A 22,513-nucleotide genomic window follows, 5' to 3' on the forward strand; every position below is an offset into this window, starting at 1 on the left:
AAATAGGTAAACGGCGTTTCCGTGTGCTGCTCTGGTGCCGGTTCGCCGGAGCAGCTTCATCACGCTGGCCACGTGACCCGGAAGTGTCTGCGGACAGCGCTGGCTCCCGGCCTCTAGAGTGAGATGAGCGCACAACCCTAGAGTCTGTCAAGACTGGCCCGTATGGGCAGGGGTACCTTTACCTTTACCTTTAAATTGGTTATTAGGAAGGTGACCCAAGCTATTTTACATGTATGAACACATAGGTGTTTAATAAAGTGGCCACTCTGGAGCCCTTGTCCTTAAATAATTTGTATGCACCATATCTTGTTTATTTTATCCTATCAGATCTCTTCAGCTCACTCATTCTTTCCATGATACTCCTCCCAAACTCATCATATAATTAAGACTGCAATCCTCTACAGCCTTCCCTGGACATGCCCAAAATAGTGCTGTTAATCTATATTACATGGTGATATTCGCAGCAAAGGAAAATGTTTCATTCAAATTATTATCCGGTGCTTTATCTGATGTTCCATTCAAGCAGAAATCTGGCTATGAGCAAGCAGGTTTGCACTCTACTTATCTTTCAGATTGCCCATCATTTATTAACTTGTCATAAAAAGCTGATGTTTGACAGAATTGCCATTACGTATTTTTACAAGGTAGGTCAATCACTGATCAGTTAGATACCAAGAGGAGTCAACAGCAAGGCTTCCTACTCCTCCTCTGGAGTGTATGCGTCCCAGCTAGACTTACAGGAAATGTCCTACATATATGCATCTCCCACTCCTGTGGCATCACTGGCTTTCTCCCATTCGCATCATGGAATCATAGGGCTCTTCCTACACTGCAATTCACAGGTTTCTTGTAAACAATCGGGAGGTATATAAATTTTGTTAAAATGAATACATTCCCATTGGGTTCACAGAGTTTTCTGCATTAATAGCACACAGGCCTTTCAATGAACCTCATATGAGTTATAGAATCCCCTCTTCCACTGCCAGAGTCAGGGGACTTTCCCCCTAGGTGCAGGGGCGGGGGGCGGAGCGAAAAATGTGAATGTTCCCTTCATATAGTAGGCTAGTTTCTAAACACTCAAACCCCACTCTTATTTGGAGTGTTAGGGGAGGGGTAGTACCTCTGGTGGGGGACATGTTCTTCTGGAGTAGTTTGTCCATCTTTGGTCCCCATCCTGAACTCGGTTCTCTCCTGGGCTTCTAGAAGCTGACAGCATGACAGTGCCACACCCAGAAAACGGCCTTGACTGACTGGCTAAACCAGGTGAAGGTAGCCCATGGGTCTCAAGCCCTTGGTGAGTTAGGGACTCGCTGGTGAGTTAGGGACAGGCTCCAGCAGATTGAGCAGATGAGACTAGTAGTGGGTCCAATGGTCAAGAAGGCAGTTTCTGTACGTACTGTGGAAGGAAGTGAGGGACAGATGGGGCTCATCCACCTGGCAAGGTAGACCATCTAGGGGAAGGAAAACTTTGATCCTAAACCTCCACTGCCTTGTGGGATATCTTTGGGAGAAGAAAAGGCTAAGGAACGAACCCTACACAACTCTGGAGTGGAGTCCTTAAGACACTTTCTGTGTCTCCTTCCAGCAACTCCTGCAGCCAAGCTGGTGCCAAACATACTGCTCTGCTTTCCTTCAGACCACATCAGCGAGGCTGAAAGAAGGGGTCTTGTCTGGGCAGCCCAGGATTCCCATGATGTCATGAACTGGCAGGACGACAGGGAAGAGGAAGAAGATCCCGGTGAGGGGTGTAGCTGGGACTGGGACACACCAGGGCAAGCAGGGGACAGGGAAGGAAGTATTCACTGGGTGATGGAGGATGGCGAGGGAATAGGGGTCAGTACACAAGAATCAGTGCTCACTGGAAGGACAAATCCTGAAGCTGAGGCTCCAATACTTTGGCCACCGCATGAGAAGAGAAGACTCCCTGGAAGAGACCCTGATGTTGGGAAAGATTGAGGGCACAAGGAGAAGGGGACAACAGAGGACGAGATGGTTGGACAGTGGTCTCGAAGCTACCAGCATGAGTTTGACCAAACTGCGGGAGGCAGTGGAAGACAGGAGTGCCTGGCGTGCTCTGGTCCATGGGGTCACGAAGAGTCGGACACGACTAAACGACTAAACAACAACAACAACACAAGAACCAGAGCAGCAGGACCCATCACCAGAGCATGGATGTGTGGATTGACCCCTGGTCTTTGGACTTTGACATACAGACTTGTGACCAGGTAGGCCAGGGTTTCAGGACACACACACTGCCCAGGTTTGTGCCCCAAAGAGGTCACTTGCTGCTAACACAGCAGTTTGACCTCCAGAGGCTATATTCTGATCCTGATACCAGACTTGTACGTGATTTCTACTGTGAGTGAGACTCTTTTGTGAGCCTCTCAGGGCCAAAAAGCAGAATATAATCCCAAATAAGTAAATTTTGTGAGGGTTTTTTTTTGGGGGGGGCAGCAGTTAGGCTGTAGGCCGAGACCCTTCCTGGATCCAGGAAGTGTTAAAATCTAAGCAAGGGTTCAAATTCCTAGAATAGCCAGGCTAGCTTCCTGGTGAGGTAATAGCTTAATTATGGGTTGTTAACAAAGGCAGTGGTTCTGTGCCAGAGGACAAAAAGGTGGGCCATCCTTTCTCAGCTGTTTGGAGGTCAGAGTCAAGAGTTGGGTTATGTGAACTAGAAGTTGGAACTTGGCAAGGCTGCAAGCCAGGCAGCTGGAAGACAGAGCCATGCCTTATTTCTGCTGGAATCCACGGCTGTGGAAATGGGAGAAGCAAGATCCTCTTGGGGTGATTTCTTTATTCTGCTTCAGGATAATATATCAGATACTTGCTTTACCAGACTACGAGCATTTACAGACTGTCACTATTTTCCAGTGGGATTCAACCTCATACTGACAAGTTCAGTTTGTACTGTTAAAGTTGATTTGGAGTCCTTGTGCAACAAACAAACTCCTCTCGCTTTGCTCACACACACACCCCATTAACTTTTTGCGATAAGAAAGTGAGGGGGCGATGCATTGAGAGTGTGGGACAAGATTTGCTGGATGCAACATCTTCTAACCTCCCTGCAGGCATATTGGAATGAATGCTCAATGAACTGGGGATGTCTTCTAAGCTCCTTGCAAACTTTGTGCTAACTAATCAGGATTAATCTTCAATAAACAGGCTGCCTATAAGCAGCAAGACTAGAGTAGACTCCCCACTCCCCACCATTCATGTGCATTTGTGATGATTTGTGCTTATAGTTATGTGATTCTGCTCTCAGCAAGCCTGCTGCATGTGGTGTAGTGTTGTGTAGTGGTTGGAGTGTTGGACTAGGACAGTGTTTCTCAAACTTAGGTCTCCAGATGGGCTAAAACTCCCATCATCCCTAGCTATCGGGACCAGTAGTTGTATTCCAACAACAACTGAAGACCCAAGTTTGAGAAACACTGGACTGGGACCTGGTACTAGGACCTAGGTACTGGGAGACCAGGGTTCAAAGCCAAGAGGGCGTGTAAATGTTAATGATAATAGGCCACAAATCTGCCTCAAAACGTTCATGATATGTACATTGTCCCAGAGCATTCACAGTGATAAAGGTAAAGGGACCCCTGACCATTAGGTCCAGTCGTGGTTGATTCTGGGGTTGCGGCGCTCATCTCACTTTATTGGCCGAGGGAGCCGGCGTACAGCTTCCGGGTCATGTGACCAGTATGACTAAGCCGCTTCTGGCGAACCAGAGCAGCACACAGAAACGCTGTTTACCTTCCCGCCGGAGCGGTACCTATTTATCTACTTGCACTTTTACATGCTTTCGAACTGCTAGGTTGGCAGGAGCAGGGACCGAGCAACGGGAGCTCACCCCATTGCGGAGATTCGAACCGCTGACCTTCTGATCGGCAAGTCCTAGGCTCTGTGGTTTAACCCACAGCGCCACCCGCGTCCCTCATTCAGATAGATGGGATATAAATTATCTTATAAATATCCTTTCTTTAAACTCCTCTGTAAACATTGGTTGTGCCCACAACATACATTAAAAACTTCAGCGTTCTCCCCGCAAAGAATCATAGTAACTGTAGTTTTCCCTTCACAGAGATTTACAAGGCATCTACCTCAGTATCTCAGAGAACCAAGCTGATTCCGAAAGAGCTTGTCCTCCTTCTAACCTAAGTTGAGCAATGTGATGTGTGAAAAATATTTCTGTGATTTACCCCATCTAGCCTACTGTGTTTTCCATTTTATAATCCTTTTTCTGAGCAAAAGCCCCGTGTGGTTGTTTTCGATATGTGAGGAGAACCTTTCCCCCTGCCCCACCCCAGGCATCTGTGAGGTAATTTGCAAATTAAATGGAATGTTTTGAAGGCAGCGTAACCCAAACCCATACTGTGTGGTATGTTTCCCCCTACAAATAATTAAACACAAGATGTTGACAGGTGCAAATAGTTCCCAAAGCCCCGTGGGCCTGTCACAGTGTAATCCTGCGCAACCCCAAATGTTTTTTGACATTAAGACCAGCATGGGGCGAAACCAAACAACCGCATTTCAGATCTTTCCCAGAAATGCTGAGTTGAAAACCAAACAATTATTTGCTGGTTTTTACAGCTTGCTTTCCGCCTCCCTATTTACCTAACTGGCATTCCCACTTCACAAAGTGCCTGTTAATAAGATTAGCAATTAAAAAGCTTGGCTGGCAATTGGCAAGCATGTTCTCCTCGGAGTTGGTTGGAGGCGCTTGCGTGTGTCCCCAGCAGGGCTTGAGGAGCACCTGAAGGAGGGAAGGCAAAGGCACGCTCCGCTGTACGCAACCCAGCACCACAGAGCAGAAATGGAGAAAGCCCGGCCGTTATGGGACAACCCCTTGCAGTTTGTCTTTGCCTGCATTTCTTACGCAGTAGGACTGGGGAACGTATGGCGCTTTCCCTATTTATGCCAGATGCACGGAGGAGGTAAGCGTGAGTTCCTGGAGTTTACTCTGAGCATAGAATCGGCGTTCAAGCACCCTGACTTGCAAAGCCGGATTGTCTTTTTCAGAATAGTGTTGGATGCTGGATAGGATTCCTCAGGTTGAGAAAGAAATAAGATGTTATGTTTTAAGGTGGGTCAAGAGCAATAGCCAAAGGTCTCAGCATCCTCTGATGTTCAACAGCTCTCCTTTCCACATGCTCTTTCCTTCCTCAGCTGAGTTCCAGAGTAGGACTTAAAACTGTAAGTCAGCAGCCAAGGTTTTGTTCCTTTAAACTTTAACCTGGTACCTGAGGTATATTATTGTTATGCTGTCAGTTCTGACAGAGTCTCTCATCCTAACTGCATGCTCCTAAAGCCATGGGTGGTTTTTACGTGCCAGTGGAGAGCCACTTCGCTTCCTTACAGATGCATGTCATTGCATGGGTTCCTAGTGTGGCACATGCGCCCAGAGAGGCCTTCCTTGGCATCTATGGAGTCCTGTACCTATCAACTACTCACCACAGAAATTAGGATTGACAGAAACCCATCAATATACAGTGGTACCTCGGGTTACAGACACTTCAGGTTACAGATGCTTCAGGTTACAGACTCCACTAACCCAGAAATAGTACCTCGGGTTAAGAACTTTGCTTCAGGATGAGAACAGAAATCGCGCAGCGGTGGCATGGCAGCAGCGGGAGGCCCCATTAACTAAAGTGGTACCTCAGGTTAAGAACAGCTTCAGGTTAAGAACCCGAGGTACCACTGTAATAGCCTAGTTTCATCAGAGGAGTGGCAATTTGAGGGGTTGCACCTAGGAGCCCCCTTCTCCCCTGACAATTAGACTTGGAATAAAGTTCTATTGCCAACCCAGCTGTCCTCTCCCAGAAGATCTCTCTCTGTGTCTCCATCTCACACACACAACTTGGGGCAGGGGAGAAGCAAAAATACAGTTTTTCAAGACTAGTTGCAGGCAGGGGGAGAACCTAGAGTGTGGTTGGAATTTGTGCACGGTGCCCAGTTTATCTGGTCCACATATGCCCCAAAAAGTTGGCATTCCCTGACAAAGGGAACAAGAAGACACACTGCAGCAGAATCTCATTATTCATGACGAACAAGGGATGGAAGCCAATCGCTCGTTCTATACATGACTAGACAAAGGCCCGTGAAACTTACCAAGTTTCTCTGCAGGCCTTTCTGTTCATCCCATTCTGCATTGCTTCCTTCCCTTGCAGGCCACCAAATTGGGTCCTGAAGGTTATGAAGGAGAAGGGGCATCGCTGAGCTGTACTGTCTTAGGTTGTGGACGGATGTCCCCAAATGCAGGACTTTTACATAGGATAGAATAGCAACCAGTCATACTAACATGGGGGGAACTGCTGAGGGCCAAACCATGTATGTTGATGGTATGAGAGAACTATGATCAGAGCTGACTTTTCTTTTCTTTTTTCACTTCAAAGTGGGGAGGGGACGACGACCTATTTTCAGTTCAAGGGCAGCATTTCCTTCTGGGACATCAGAGGCAAAAATGGGCCAAACAATGAATGCGAATTTTGCCTTTGTACGGTAGGGTAGTTCTACACACAATAAGATGCCCCTCTCTCTGCCCAATGGTATATTCCAGCCAGGCAAAAACACTTAATGAGGATGCAAAGCATGACCAACCGAGAGGGGGCTTGGCCTGGGGAGAGTCCTGAGGGGTACATTGGCCTGGAGGACCACCTTTGTGGTCCCCCCCCCCCCGTGTGAGATTCCCCATCACTGCTTTAAGACATCCATTGGGGTCTCCATTTTGATCAAAGCTGTGACACCACAGGAGGAATAGTTAACCTTTTCACTTGACATTGCTGCTCTGAACTGCCCAGCAGTAAGAGCAACAAGCACCTGTGTTGGTTTCTTCTGTTGGAGTGTGTTGAGGGGAAAACAGCATGAAAGTCCACTCCCCCACTGTCACTGATCCAAGCAAAAACAATGAGCTGTGTCAAGATCATGAATCTCGAGCATCATTACGCCCTGAGAATCACTTGCTCCTGTCTGTATCCTGAGTTTTTATTCTTTTGACATTGTTGAATTTCAGTGAATATGGCTGTATGCTGGGAACCTTTAATATATATTTGATTTGATCCCAGAATGTCCCACTTTTCCTTAGTATTTCCCTAGTTTGAGCAGAGAAATGTTGGAAGGAATGGAGTTATGTGACCCCCGAGCCAAGGAGAAAAGTAACTATACAACCTTGAGAAGACATCTGAAGGCAGCCCTGTATAGGGAAGTTTTTAAATGTTTTATTATGTTTGTATATATGTTGGAAGCCACCCAGATGGGCAGGGTATAAATAGTAAAATTATCATTATTATTATTATTTATTATTATTAATAATAATGAATAGGGTGTCCCTATTTTCATTGGAGAAATGTTGGAGGGTATGTGATGACAAGGAGAACAATGCATCTTCCATCTGCATTCAGGGACAACATTCCCACTAGTATAAAGGTAAAGGGACCCCTAACCGTTATGTCCAGTCGTGGCCAACTCTGGGGTTGCGGCACTCATCTCGCTTTATTGGCCGAGGGAGCCGGCGTACAGCTGCCGGGTCATGTGGCCAGCATGACTAAGCCGCTTCTGGCGAACCAGAGCAGCACACAGAAACACCGTTTACTTTCCCACCGGAGTGGTACCTATTTATCTACTTGCACTTTGACGTGCTTTCAAACTGCTAGGTTGGCAGGAGCAGGGACCGAGCAACGGGAGCTCACCCCGTCGCGGGGATTCGAACTGCTGACCTTCTGATCGGCAAGTCCTAGGCTCTGTGGTTTAACCCACAGTGCTACCCGCATCCCTCCCACTAGTATAGATTGCCCTTAAAAAGTGTCTGTTGGTGGACTGTGACATCTTGTGTCAGCTTTGAGTGATTGCTTCATCCACTCTTGTGATCTGGATTGCATCAAGTTATAACATCCCACCAGGAGGCTTTGTTTTCCACGGATGCTGGGGGTGAGCTATATCTTTGCTGGGCCAACACAGCCGTCCTGTCCAGCCCAGTACTCAAAGCACACCAGATCACAGCCCTGACCTGCTGAAGCAAAGCTTCAAAGGCATCCAACTTGTACTCTGCAAGGAAGAAAAAATACCAAACATGTTGTTGGAGATGCGATGCAAGTCCAAGGGACGAGGGGGAAATTCAGTTCACTTTGGATTTTAATGCAAACCTACATGATTTGCATTTAAACTGTGCATTTCAAAAATTGTATGTGTTCGTGAAAATAACATAGCAAATCATTACATTGAAGGCAGCCCTGCAACACCAGACTGAGGTGTCATAACAGCCATTTGTTCTGTACGTTGCCTTACGAAGTCAGGGAATGGCAATAGTGGAGCAGATCCAGGTGCTCTTGGAGGAAACTGATTTTCTAGATGCATCTATCAGGGTTTAGGCCCAGTTTTGGACCAGAAACTACTTTGGTCACCCTGTATAAAGGCCTCTTTCAGGAGATGAACAAGGAAAGTGTGTCCCTTAATTCTCTGCAACCTCTCAGTGACTTTTGATACAATCAAGCATGGTATCCTTCTGGAGCAGTTGTCCGAGTGACAGGTGGGTGGCACCACTTTGCGGTGGTTCCTGTCCTACTTGGACGGTCCTTCCCAGAGGGTGATGCTTGGGGAGTACTTTTCAGCCCCATGAAGCCTTCAATGAGGAGTTCCTCAGGTCTCAATTTTAACCCCTATGCTATTTAACATCTACATGAAACCACTGAGGTCCAGTATACCTGAAGGAGCGTCTCCATCTCCATCGTTCAGCCCAGACACTGAGATCCAGCGCTGAGGGCCTTCTGGCGGTTCCCTCATTGCAAGAAGTGAGGTTACAGGGAACCAGGCAGAGGGTCTTCTCGGTAGTGGTGCCTGCCCTGTGGAACACCCTCCCATCAGATGTCAAGGAAATAAGCAGCTATCTTAAGATGTCAAGGAAATAAGCAGCTACGCCCCTATCTGGACAGGGATAGCCTAACTTCTGTCATCTATGCTCTGGTAACCTCAAGGTTAGATTACTGCAACAGGTGATATGTGGGGCTGCCTCTGAAGACAGTTCGGAAACTTCAGCTGGTGCAGAATTCAGTGGCCAGGTTGCTCATCAGGGCAAGATGGTTTGAACATATTACACCGATTCTGGCCCAACTGCACTGGCTACCAAATAGTTCTGGGGCCCAATTCCAAGTGCTAGTTTTTACCTATAAAGCCTTAAATGACTCTGGGCTAAAAGGGCACACCGATGGGGTTGTGTCTCAGTGATAGAGCATCTGTCTTGATACAAAACATCCCAGGTTAAATCCCTAGGATCACCAAGTAGAATAATAGAATTGTAGTTGGAAGGGACCCCAAGGGTCATCTAGTCCAGCCCCCTGCAATGCAGGAATCTCAACTAAAGCATCCATGACAGATGGCCACCCAACCTCTGATTTAAAACCTACAAGGAAGGGGAGTCCACCACCTTCTGAGGAGCACCATTCCACTATCAAACAGCCCTTACTGTCAGAAAGTTCTTCCTGATGTTTAGTTGGAATCTCATTTCTTGTAATTTGAAGCTGTTGGTCCTAGACTCTGGAGCAGGAGAAACAAGCTTGTTCCATCTTCTATTTGACAGCCCTCCAGATATTTGAAGATGGCTATCATAACTCCAGGGTGCTGTGGGTTAAACCACAGAGCCTAGGACTTGCCGATCAGAAGGTCGGTGGTTCGAATCCCCGCAACGGGGTGAGCTCCCGTTGCTCGGTCCCTGCTCCTGCCAACCTAGCAGTTCGAAAGCATGTCAAAGTGCAAGTAGATAAATAGGTACCGTTCCGGCGGGAAGGTAAACAGTGTTTCCGTGCACTGCTCTGGTTTGCCAGAAGCGGCTTAGTCATGCTGGCCACATGACCCACTTTAGCCGGCTCCCTCGGCCAATAAAGCGAGATGAGCACCGCAACCCCAGAGTTGGCCACAACTGGACCTAATGGTCAGGGGTCCCTTTACCTTTATCTTTATCATAACTCCCAGGTAGGGTTGGAAGAAGCCTCTGCCTGAAACCCTGAAGAGCCATTGCCAATTGGGATTGACCAGTGTTTCCCAAACTTGGGTCTTCAGCTCCTTTTGGACTACAACTCCCATCATCCCTATCTAGCCAGACCAGTGGTCAGGGATGATGGGAATTGTAGTCCAAAAGCAACTGGAGATCCAAGTTTGGGGAACACTGGTGTAGACTGAACTAGATGGTCTGAAACAGCTTCTGGTCTTTCCTACCTGAAAGCTTTCCTGACTGGGGCAAACAGCAGCTTCAGCTTCAATTTGCATTGGGAAAGCAGTATGGTGTGAAGGTTAGCCTCCTGTCCTAGCTCTGTAATCCAAGTCCAGATGGGGAGAGGGTCCATGATTTCTTTTTAACAAGAGAGGCTGAGCGTAACCCGTCACTGATCTCCAAAGTTTTGAAGCTGATAACCCTCTCCAGACTGTTAGTTCGTTCTTTTAGGCTCCTGCAATTATAAAAGGGCTCTGCTACAATGCCGAGGCTCTTAGACGCTTGAGAATTCCCTTTGCAAGGAAGAAGTTACCTAAGTTTCAAACAAAGGGGCTGTTAATAAAAAGGCACAAGCAGTGCAAATATTAATTCCCTGAAATAAAACGGATTATGGCTGAGCATTCACCTCACTTTCTCCGTCGGCTACTATGCAGATTGCATTCATTTCTACTGCTCAACAGTCCCCCCGCTTCAAGGAATGTTAATGCTGGAGATTAAACACCAAATAATAGATATTTACAGAAATACTTTGGCCTGCTCTGAAAAGAAAACCGGGGAAACCTTTTTATACAACCTCCCACCCAGCAAAAACAACCACAACCCTGTTTTTAATTTGGTCAGACAACGCGGCTCCAAGTCAAACACAGAAAGCTTGGACTTTTCTGAGACGTTATGCTGCATGTTAGCTATGCTGTGGGAGTGCTGTTCAAAATGGCATCTCTGCGGTGAGTTTTCCCCGTAAAATGTAGGAAAGCATATACCTGGTGAGTTTGCCCATCACTTCAGGCAAACCCACCTAATATATACTTTCCAGAACAATACAAGAAGCGAAACACTGATGTTAATTGACGAAGAAAATTTTATGGGAAAATAGTTTTGGAAAACAGTTACAATGAAGATATGGAAACACGGCCAGGGGGATTTGAGGAAGTCACCTAACAATGTTAACAAAAGTGGAATTATTATAATCAGGATAAACGTTTGTTGGTTTGTTATAAATTTGGAAAATTTAAAAAAAATTGAAGAAGAAAAAACAAGAAGCAAAACACTGCTGGTCTTCAAAATCCACACCTCTCTGAATTTTGCAATGCAGTTTTCCAGCCCAGTAATGTGTACAAAGCTGGATATTCTAGGGTGAAGCATGCATATACATGAAACTACGGCTGAAAATAACATACAATAATGCATTATATTGGAGGGAAATTGCTTTGCAAAAAAAAGTTCTACAGTATATTGGGCAAAATTGCATGCGAACGCGAGCCTATCAGGATAAATTTGCACTGAGGTGCCGGTGAATTTACATCACAAACTGATGTGGGAAATCTGGTTAAATGAATTTAGGAATAGAAACTGAAAATGACAGATTGATTTAAAGGAGAAACTTCCTTTGGAAGTTTTAGTTGACTTCTAAGTGCCACCGTACTCTTGATCTTTTTTCTCTTCCCTTGGTTAAATTTTAATGCTTTTTAAAGCAATTAGTTATCCTTTAACAGTCACTAGTCTGGACTGTGTGAAAGACTTTCCATAATCACATCTGGAGTACAAATTTGTTTACAGGAAATGATTCTGGCATTGGCGACCAAAACAGGCTGCGGGAGATATCATCATCGTCTAAAATTTCTGAGGCGCTGTTCAAAATAATAATACCTTTAATAAACAAGCCTTATCCATAGACTTATAATCTAACAGACATAGTACAAAAAAAAATGGGATGAGAAAAGAAAAAGCAATTCAGACACCAATTCTTACATAAACTTACGCAACTTTGGCTACAGTCATTTTCCTGAGAATAAGTCCCATGAAACTCATTAGGGTTTCCATGTATCAGATTGCACTTTAATGTTATAATTGCATGGGATCTGAAATATAGTAGGAATTGGAATTTTGTTCATTTGGAGTGTGTATACCCTCACACGTTATGTTACCAATGCAGCAATGGTTTGGATGAAATCGCTTCTTTGTGTTTCCTCCCAATTATGATCAGTATTCCTGTATTCCTCTCTAGATAGTGTGGTAAGACCCTTTGTCTGGGTTTTAAACCAGAAAGCAGTTTATTCTGGAGGTGGTAAAAGCGTAAGGGAGCTTCTTTTTTCACATGTGGCGGGAATGTGAATGTGTACAAGAGAGCCAGTGTGGTGTAGTGGTTAAGAGCGGTAGTCTCGTAATCTGGGGAACCGGGTTCGATTCCCCGCTCCTCCACATGCAGCTGCTGGGTGACCTTGGGCTAGTCACACCTCTTTGAAGTCTCTCAGCCCCACTCACCTCACAGAGTGTTTGTTGTGGGGGAGGAAGGGAAAGGAGAATGTAACCGCTTTGAGACTCCTGAAGGGGAGTGAAAGGCGGGATATCAAATCCAAACTCTTCTTCTTCTTCTTCTACAAAATGATTGGTGCGATATATTAGACTTCACTGGTTGTATCGCAAGCACCACTAATTAAAATATTTGTGAGCACATTCTGAAACCCATTTGTTTAATAAATATAACCTTTTGTTCCTCTTACAGGTGGATTTCTAATCCCCTACCTGATCATGTTAATTGTGGAAGGCATGCCCTTATTGTACCTGGAGTTGGCAGTGGGACAGCACATGAGACAAGGGAGCATTGGGGCATGGAAAGCGATAAGTCCTTACCTTTGTGGGGTTGGTGCGTTGTTTTTTTTTAAATCTATGCAACTATTTTTCCTATCCCCATCAAATTGTTATTGCTTATTTGATGCACTACAAAGACGACCTCTTCATGACATGCACACAACTTGTCAGATCTTTTTAAAGAATATTGAGAGACCTCCTAACAACAAAGGGACACAGTAAAGGGATGGTATCCGCAATATACAAAATACTACTACAAAATCCCACAAACCCCCTAGACGCAATCAAAAAACAACGGGAGGATGACATAGGCTATGAGATTAACCCCACTCAATGGACCAGAATGTGGTTTAAACCCCCCTTTAAATCCGTATCAACGAAAAGAAAAGAACTCACTCTGAAACTCACCTACAGATGGTACCTATCACCAAGAAAACTAGCGCTAATATGCCCAGGAGCCTCACCAAAATGCTGAAGAGGGTCACCTCCACAGGCACATACCTCAACATGCAGTGGGAGTGCCCCAAAATCCAACTATTCTGGACAACAGCCATACGAGAAATATGTAAAATAACTAAGCAAGTATTAGAAATCATCCCAGAATTGACCCTACTAAACATCTTCCAAGACAATAATGCCCATTTACCCCACAAATAACTCATAACCCACCTACTTTCAGCAGCCAGAAACATCATAACCAGAAACTGGAGAGAACTGTATGCATGGCACAGTTTTGGCTAGATAAGCAACAACATCTACAGTCTAAACCAGGCATAGACAAACTCGGCCCTCCAGATGTTTTGGGACTACAACTCCCAGCATCCCCGAGCACTAGGGATGATGGGAGTTGTAGTCCCAAAACATCTGGAGGGCCGAGTTTGCCTATGCCTGGCCTAAACACTGGAAGACAATGGGAGGCAGGAACCAACGTGTCAAAAGCTCTGCTCTCCACTATTATAGTCCTACCTCAAGTAAACGTAATACCCTCCAAGTGTCCCTATTTTCCAGGGACAGTCCCAGAATTACAGACGCCATCCCAGTTTCTTATTGGCTCCCGAAATGCCCCAGTTTTTCTATTTCCTCCCCTCCGTGTTTTGGAGTGTGTAGGTGCAAAATTGGAGTCCTGTTTAGACTGAAAATAAAATACCTGCACCAAATGAAGGAAATGGTGAAGCTGTCATACGAAGCTCTCCTTATAATTTTGAAGGGAAACGTCACCAATCCACTTCAAATTCTTTAAGTACAATGCTTCAGCAGTCAGCCATTTCTTAGGAAATGCACATGGAGTGTTTATTCCTTTATTGTAAATGGAGCCTGACACTGTCTACTGAGAAGTAAGTCCCACTGTATTCAATGGAGCTTACTCCCAGGTAACTGGGTCAAGACTGTGCAGCCTCACACTGCAATCCTAAGCATTTTTACTTAGAACTAAGTCCCACTGAGTTCAATAGGATTTAAACTCTGCTATGTTCCTGAGCATTCTTCCCGATGTAGAATAGGATGTCCCTATTTTCATCAGACAAATGTTGGGGAGTAAAATTTAAACCTAGACGTGGTTATGTGAGGACATAGTGTGATATGCGTGGACCTTCCTTAAGTTAATTAGTTGGTTCTGATGGGGGAAGATATAGCTGCAAAACTGATGCCCATTTCCATAGCTCTCGTTTTCCTTTTATTTTTAGGAATTGCCAGTGTTGTCGTTTCATTTTTCCTCTCTATGTACTACAACGTTATAAACGCCTGGGCATTCTGGTACCTCTTCCATTCATTTCAGGTGGGTAAGAAAATGCTTTCAGCACTAGAGTGCCACACACAATGGTTTTCTTCCCCTCCAGGATTGCGAAAATTCAGCCAATCTGTCTGGCAGCTGTCATTGCAGAAGCCTTCTCTAGTAAAATGTTGGCTGAAAACAAAACCAGTTTTATGATCAGCAGGGCAGACTATCAATGCATCTTCTTGTAAAAGCTTTTCTAATTGGGGGCAATCATGGAATTAAAATGTTCTCAGATTATTTATCCCGGAATCACACATTGGATTTTGCTCGTATGATAAGGAGCACGTTTTATGATGTTCCTGAGGCAGTCTAGTTGCGCAGGGTCACTGAACTTGGAAATTTCATTGTACAATAATGTACAACTGCAGTGTCCAAGCCAGCAGTCGATTCGCTTTTGACATTGGTGCTTCAATCACCTCTGCAGGAGGTGATCCATTGACACCTAGATGACATCTGAGTTGATGTTATACTTTTACAATTTGCTCTGTGTACCAGAAATGCATAGCAATAATACAATGGTACCTTGGTTCCCAGACTTAATCCTTTCCGGAAGCCTATTCCAAAACCAAAGCGTTCTAAAACCAAGGCGTGCTTTCCCATAGAAAGTAAGCAAAATGGATTAATCCGTTCCGGATTTTTAAGAACAAACCCTAAAACAGCAATTTAACATGAATTTTACTATCTAACAAAACCATTGATCCATAAAATGAAAGCAATATTCAATGGACTGTACTATAAAATAAATAAGACAGTATTGTAGATGATAAAAATTAAAATTCATTTTTTTTCTTACATGCATTTCTGCAGTCACACAATTAATCAATCAGTAGCTGAACTGGGTTCCACACAGACACAAAAACAAGTCACAAAAACGAAGTCACAAGTCACAGTCACAATTCAGTCCCATAAAATGAAGAACAAGTCAGTCAAAAAAGCCACACAAACAAAAATGAAAAAAATAGCAAAAACGAAAGCTCCAAATATCACCTCGCACCTTGTGTGGGTGCTAGGGGACTCCACAGCCGACAGACTCAACAGGAAGCCTCTGATTAGCAGTGGGGGACTCAATTTACAAAAATGGAACACACTCAACAGGAAGTGGAACATGTTCTGCATGCAAGGCAAAGTTCACAAACCAGAACACCTACTTCCGGGTTTGCAGCATTCTATTTCCAAGTTGTTCATAAACTAAGCTGTTCTAAAACCAAGGTACCACTATATAGGAAATAGGAATACATTGCCAGTCAGCTTGACCCCAGAGTTTATTTTTTCTTGAAGTTCTTTTTTCTCTTCCATTGTGAGGTTTTTTTGTCAGTAATTTAGTTTTTTTGGTCATTTATTTTCAGCCCCATTATTTCCCCATATTTTCTAATTAAATCTACAGCAGCTGGTAAACTTTTCTTCAGGTCTTGGGTTGTTACTATCAAATCATCAACAAATGCTCTAACTTTATAGTCTTTCTCCCCCTTATGTTTTCATCCTTTCTGATGTTGTGAAGGAGTGGTTTTATCACTAACATAAATAACAAGGGTGACAGAGTTTAACCCCAGAGTTTAAAGTAAAGGAGGTGGTTATTTTTGGAAGATGTAGTTTCGTATGAATGTAAGAAGCAGAAAGAGCTGAAGATTTCAAAGAGCTGATTAGACCACTGTCTAATTGAACTAGCTGCAGGTTAGTTTGCTTTCTATTTCGTTAAGAAGGCTATTTTTCCTGAAAAACTGACATTTTCCTGCACCATCAGAAGTTGATCTAGTATCAAATGGCATCTTATTCTTGTTATAGTTTAAACACTATTAGAAAACATGTTGCTCATCCTGTCTTTCATAATTAGATTGGAAAACTGCACTACAGGAAGTTTGCTCAATGAAAAAGAGATTTATGGTTTAATGCTCCGCTCCCCACGATAACCTCACATTGCTGTGGAGCATTGCACAAAGCTTTATGCCACCTTAACCCACAGACAGGGAAACTGTTGCCCTTCAGAAGTTGTTGGACTACAGTTCCCATAATCCCTGATTGCTGGCCATGCAGCCTGGGAACTTTAGTCCAGCACCACCTTGAGGGCCATGGCTTTCCCATCGGTGACCTGACCTTTTCACGATCTGACTCATGGTACTTGGGAAATTCAACGTACAGAATAATGTCTGCTTCACATCCAAAGGATCCTTTGCCGTGGGCAAACTGTCCAGTCAATCTTAACCACACGGATTACGTGGAAGAATGCGAGAAGGCAACACCCACGCAGTATTTTTGGTACCGAAAAACCCTCAACATTTCTCCGTCCATCGAGGAGAGTGGGAACATCCAGTGGGAGCAGGCAGCCTGTCTGGTTCTGGCTTGGCTGGTGGTCTACCTGTGTATTCTAAGAGGAACAGAACACACAGGCAAGGTAAGAGGATTATCGCTGCTATTCTTGAAGAAATAAGCTTTAGTGAGTAAAAAGTGATGGAAGGGAAGCATCTCTAAAAAGCTTTTCAAACTAGCTTTGGGTTTAATTCTCCTCAGATGAAAAAACATTGCTTTTCAACTGGTGAGACGTGACTCTGTATGAGTGTAAAGGTAAAGGGACCCCTGACCATTAGGTCCAGTCGTGGCCGACTCTGGGGTTGCGGCGCTCATCTCGCTTTATTGGCCGAGGGAGCTGGTGTACAGCTTCCGGGTCATGTGGCCAGCATGACTAAGGCGCTTCTGACGAACCAGAGCAGTGCACGGAAATGCCGTTTACCTTCCCGCCGGAACGGTACCTATTTATCTACTTGCACTTTGAGGTGCTTTCGAACTGCTAGGTTGGCAGGAGCAGGGACCGAGCAACGGGAGCTCACCCCATTGCGGGGATTCGAACCACCGACCTTCTGATCGGCAAGTCTAGGCTCTGTGGTTTAACCCACAGCGCCACCCATGTCCCACCTGTATGAGTATACGGGGCAACTATTTGTGTACAGTACATGGATACACAATTGTGCACTTGTCGAATGTAATGTGAGCACCCCTAAAGTCTAAAGCTTAAGTGTGTCTCACAGCTCTACTAAATGAAGCCTTTCATTGTTCATTTGCAGGTTGTTTATGTGACGGCTACTCTGCCCTATGTAGTCCTCATCATATACTTAATCAGAGGTTTAACTCTCCATGGAGCTGCGAATGGGCTGACCTACATGTTTACACCCAAGGTACCTATGCCCTAAATGGCTATAGACAAATGCTTATACAAACTGAGGCAGGTTCTTCACAAATGTGTATTTTCACCATGGAAGTTTAGGCCTACAAAGAGCCCGAATACAACAGTGTACATGTGAATATGATCTACAACAGGGTTTCTCAAACTTGGGTCTCCAGCTGTTTTTGGACTACAGCGCCCATCATCCCAAGCTAGCAGGACCAGTGGTCAGGGATGATGGGAATTGTAGTCCAAAAACAGCTGGAGACCCAAGTTTGAAGAAACCCTGATCTATACGGAACACTAGATACAGGCAACTCCACTTTTATCTATATTGTATTGTATTATGTTATTATAATAATTAATTCTGTTACTCCAGATACATGAAATCAGCTATTTGACATCCATTGGAGATTAATTTTGTGTTACACTTTGAAATATAATTCTCTTGGAAAATAAATGTACACAGGGAATCTTATGCAGCTGGTAGCACGACACATAACCTCTCCTTGGTGTAAGTCAGAGGTTGTTGGCATGAAAATTAGAATCAGAGTAACATTAATTACAAAATATTATACAGCAGGGAGATCCAATGTGGTGGCTTCCAGATGTTTTGGGACTAAAACTGCTCCAGTCCTACCTCTCTGATGAGAGCTAAAGTCCTACATCATCTGGAAAACATAACATTGGCTCTATGACAACTGATTTGTATTAAATATTATTGATTGGTAATGGCAGAAGCAAAAGGGTCCTCAGGAAAGTTTACAGATCTGGACTGTTTACTGCCCACCATGCTCAGATATCTGGGACCAGCCTAATTATATTGGCCTTATGGCTGCAATCTTAACCTTACTTTGCAGTAAGTCCCATTGAACCCAGCATACCAACAGGCCTTATATTTAAAGAACTGGATTTTTTTCTCTTTTTTTACGCTCAAACAATCTCTGCTTTTCTGCTTAAAAGCAAATTTAAATGGCATTGTTTGTTTCATCACTGTATTTTTTATAATTTGCTTATGAAATAGAAATAATAGGAAAAGGTGCTAAAATGAAGAGGGAGAAAGATTAGCACCAATTAATGCTGCTGGGACAAATTTAAGCAACCATTCCCATTCAGTTTGTTGCATTGTAAGCTTGTATTTCATTAGATTCCTTCCCCATTTTCTTCTGTACATTGGCTGTAATAGTTCTCTTTTTACTTCAGACGGAGTTAAACACATTTTAGCAATTGATTTTCCTTGGCCCATTTGCAGCAAACATTTTCAATTGGACTTTTGAGATGTGGTGTTCCGTATTTTGTTAATGGTTGTTTGGCTATGTGTCTTGGCTGGAAACACTGAGAAAATGGAAGTCTGATTCACCAGAGGTGTTGCCTAATCATAACACATAATACATAAAAGTAACAGGATATAACTGGATAGGATGGAATCTTTCTCTGTTCCACAACCATTAAAATGGGTGTCATAATGTTCCACCTTCAGGCGTGTTAGTAAGATGAATAAAAGTCTAAAAATGCTACACAGTTCATCTTCTTGGTTTATGACTTGCAGCTAGAGCAACTAGCAAATCCCAAAACCTGGATTAATGCAGCTACTCAGATCTTTTTCTCCCTTGGACTTGGTTTTGGCAGCTTGATAGCATTTGCCAGCTACAATGATCCAAAAAACAACTGTGAACGACACGCCATCATCGTTTCATTGATAAACAGCACCACCTCGATATTTGCCAGTATTGTGACTTTCTCCATTTATGGCTTTAAGGCAACTTTCAACTATGAAAAGTGCATGAGCAAGTAAGTGTGGCGTCTAATTCAATTACCTTCTTTTCTTTGTACCTGAAAATGCATTGTAGTCAACACATTTTTATTTTTTTTACTCCAGGATTTTCTTTTTAACTGTTACGAGACATGACTGGCATTCATCTGAAATCTTTTTTGTGAATGGCTTCATCCCATATGATTTTTGAGTTTTGTCTGACTGGGGGTGATTGGAGAGCCCTCGGATGGTTCAGGATCCCATGCAGAAGATCTTTCAGCTACAATTTAGTAAATGTTATAATAATGGTGCTAACAGAAACAATTACCTGCTTAGACACTACTCAGTTGATAATTGCTTTACAATTTATTGGTCTCAGTTCAAATCTGGCCCCAATGTCTTTAAAATGAATTTAGGAAGTATCTGGTTTCAACTAGTATCACATTTCCTTCAAATTTTGTGTTAAAATGCACTCTCTCTCTCTTTTAATTTTTTTTTAAAGAAGGCTATTTCCCCCATCTTCCAGAAATTACAATTTGAAAATATTAATGTGTTGTTGTTGTTCAAAATATTGTTGCTTTATTTAAAATAATTGTATTTCATTCTATTGTGCAGGGTGATATTGATGCTGACAAATTTTTTCGACCTGGAAGAAGGATCATTAACAATGGAAAATCTTGAAGATATGAAGAATTTCTTAGCATCCACTCATCCCAGTGAATATGCAGAACTGTTGCCGCAGATTAAGAACTGCAGTTTGGAAGCAGAATTAGACACAGTGAGCTGCAACTTTTAAAAAAATAGTTTGACTCGGCACATATTTTGAGAACCGAGGGACACAATGAAAGAACCTTGTGGTCAGTGCTTGAATGGTGTAGTGGTTAGTGTGGAACCAGGTGTGGCGTTCGTATGGAGCCCCCAGTTGTCTCACAGACTATTGACCTGTACACCACTAATCTGCTGCCACCAACCAGATCCTCCCCGATAAATCACTTAGTCTCAGTCAGGTTCTCAAGTTAACAAAGAAGAGTGTAGTTTATTGCAGACACAAACTTTAACTGCATTCCAAACCTTGTTACTCTTTACCTTCTTAGTCTTATTTTATCCTGTCTCTATCACTTCTACCTCCCCTCACACAAGAACCAACTTCACTAACTGTCTCTCTATTTCCAACTGCCTGCCAACTGCTTTTCCAAACCAACCAACCCACTAAAACCAACCAACTACCCACACCCAAACCTCGGCTAAGCCCTTTTATAAACAAGTAGGCTCCGCCTCTGGCTTTCCTATTGGTCTACATTTTAGCCCTCTCTCCCCTCTGTACACACATTTTCAAACGAACGGGCAAATGCCACACCAGGTCTGGACAGGAGTCTGGAGTGAAAATCCTCACTTAGGCAAAATGTTCATTGGGTGGCCTGTCACTTCTCAGGGTAGCCTACTTCACAAGGTGGAACATACATGCCACCTTGAGGCGTTTGGAGGAAAGGAAAGATGCAAGTGTAACAAATAAAAATGAATACCTAGGAAATCTAGGTATGCCTTCTTTCATTCTGTGGAAGAAAGGCAGTACCTAAATATTTTACACACACACAGAGAGAGAGAGAGAGAGAGACACAGAGAGAGAGAGAGCGCCTCTGGTGAAAATTGTTTATGGCATGCACCATTTAATTTTGCTGCCCGTTGAAGCAATAGCTTAAAAATCTGCCTATAGATTCTTCCACATATGGCAACCTGGGACCTAGCTGCAGCAAATGTTCCTACAGCTGCCATTGCGAGTGCTGACTGCAGAAGTGCCATTTTTGTTTAGCAACAACCTACACAGCTATTTTGCTTGCATGTCATAATGTTCAAATGCCTGTTGAATGACAATGCAAGGGATTCCCATTATCGGGCTGCACATGTAACAGGACTGGATAGGAGTTATCCAACACTTAGTGGCAACTCAGTTCCATAGAAATCAGCGGTTAACAAGGTATGTGTTGTATGCCTAAGTTTTTAGGTTCGACTGGTTGCAGTTGGGGCTTACTTGCCACCAAATTTGCACTGGAATGTGTCGTTGTCAGAGTTGCACATATGGAGGCAAGCTGATGCTCTGTATTTAGAGCTTCAGAGCAAATGACAAGCCTGGAAGTGAATTGGAAGCTACTGAAACAAGTGTGGTGATATGACACAAAATCTCCCCGACTGGGATGGATAGCTGGATCTCTCTCAATGTGATACCCATCTGTCTACTCCTGTACCCATTACCCGCATGGCCAGAGCTTCGGAAATCTTGATTTGTGATGAACTTGTGTACAAGCCATTGATGGGAATGACGGAAAGCAGTGGTTGACACAGCAAGGAATTGCATGCATGGCGCTCCCTTTCTGTTTTCTGCATGGCAATGCATTCTCCACAAGTCTGGTTATTTTCTGTTTTTTCTCTCCAACAGGCTGTTCAGGGTACCGGACTGGCATTCATAGTGTATTCTGAAGCAATAAAGAACATGGAAGTCTCGCAGCTGTACTCAGTGCTCTATTTCTTTATGCTGCTGATGTTGGGAATAGGCAGCATGCTGGGGAACACAGCAGCCATTCTTACTCCTTTGACTGACAGCAAGTTCATTACCTCCCATGTGCCTAGAGAGATGATATCAGGTGATTACCACTTAAGTGCACCCAATGGACTTCAAGGGAGTCAGCCAAGGTGAAGGAAAGGTAAATCTGCAGTTGCAAAAGAACAATGTTCCTTTGCAGCTATGGCTTTACCTTTGGCACTGTTCCCCGTTGTGCTTTCAGAAGGGATTGGGAGTGCCCGAGTACAGTATATCAGATTCCCTTCAAAAGCTGCAAAAGATGCTAAAATTCATACTGTAAGCAGCTTGAATCTGAAGACAAAATGTGCCTCAGTAGTAGAAATGGCCACTTGGTCCTAATGTAAAATTAGGCCTATGAACAAGCGACTTTCCACCACTGTGCTGCAGTAAAATCAGCCTAAAATTAGTTGACCTCAAAAGCACAAATCCATGCCTTATTTAATTTACAGCCTAAACTCAAACTACTTTTTCCCCAG

General features: G+C 43.9%; 1 protein-coding gene across 6 annotated transcripts in view; it reads left to right on the forward strand.

The window, feature by feature from the left end:
* SLC6A20 (solute carrier family 6 member 20) overlaps positions 1-22,513 on the forward strand; it is a 26,128-nt gene continuing 3,615 nt past the window's right edge. The window contains exons 1-8 of one of the 6 annotated variants that reach the window (XM_080975888.1): positions 1-548; positions 12,693-12,833; positions 14,461-14,552; positions 16,714-16,941; positions 17,609-17,719; positions 19,256-19,497; positions 20,075-20,237; positions 21,894-22,098. In XM_080975888.1, coding sequence (XP_080832014.1) covers positions 449-548; positions 12,693-12,833; positions 14,461-14,552; positions 16,714-16,941; positions 17,609-17,719; positions 19,256-19,497; positions 20,075-20,237; positions 21,894-22,098 — 1,282 coding nt within the window. In that variant the 5' untranslated portion in view covers positions 1-448. Of the gene's footprint in view, positions 549-2,169; positions 2,226-3,994; positions 4,926-5,030; positions 5,185-10,202; positions 10,915-12,692; positions 12,834-14,460; positions 14,553-16,713; positions 16,942-17,608; positions 17,720-19,255; positions 19,498-20,074; positions 20,238-21,893; positions 22,099-22,513 lie in introns of those variants that run through there. The other 5 variants (XM_080975890.1, XM_080975887.1, XM_080975891.1 and 2 more) reach the window with 5 other exon arrangements.

Source organism: Podarcis pityusensis (genome assembly GCF_964106645.2).
Source record: "Podarcis pityusensis genome assembly, chromosome: 12".
Taxonomy (NCBI): domain Eukaryota; kingdom Metazoa; phylum Chordata; class Lepidosauria; order Squamata; family Lacertidae; genus Podarcis; species Podarcis pityusensis.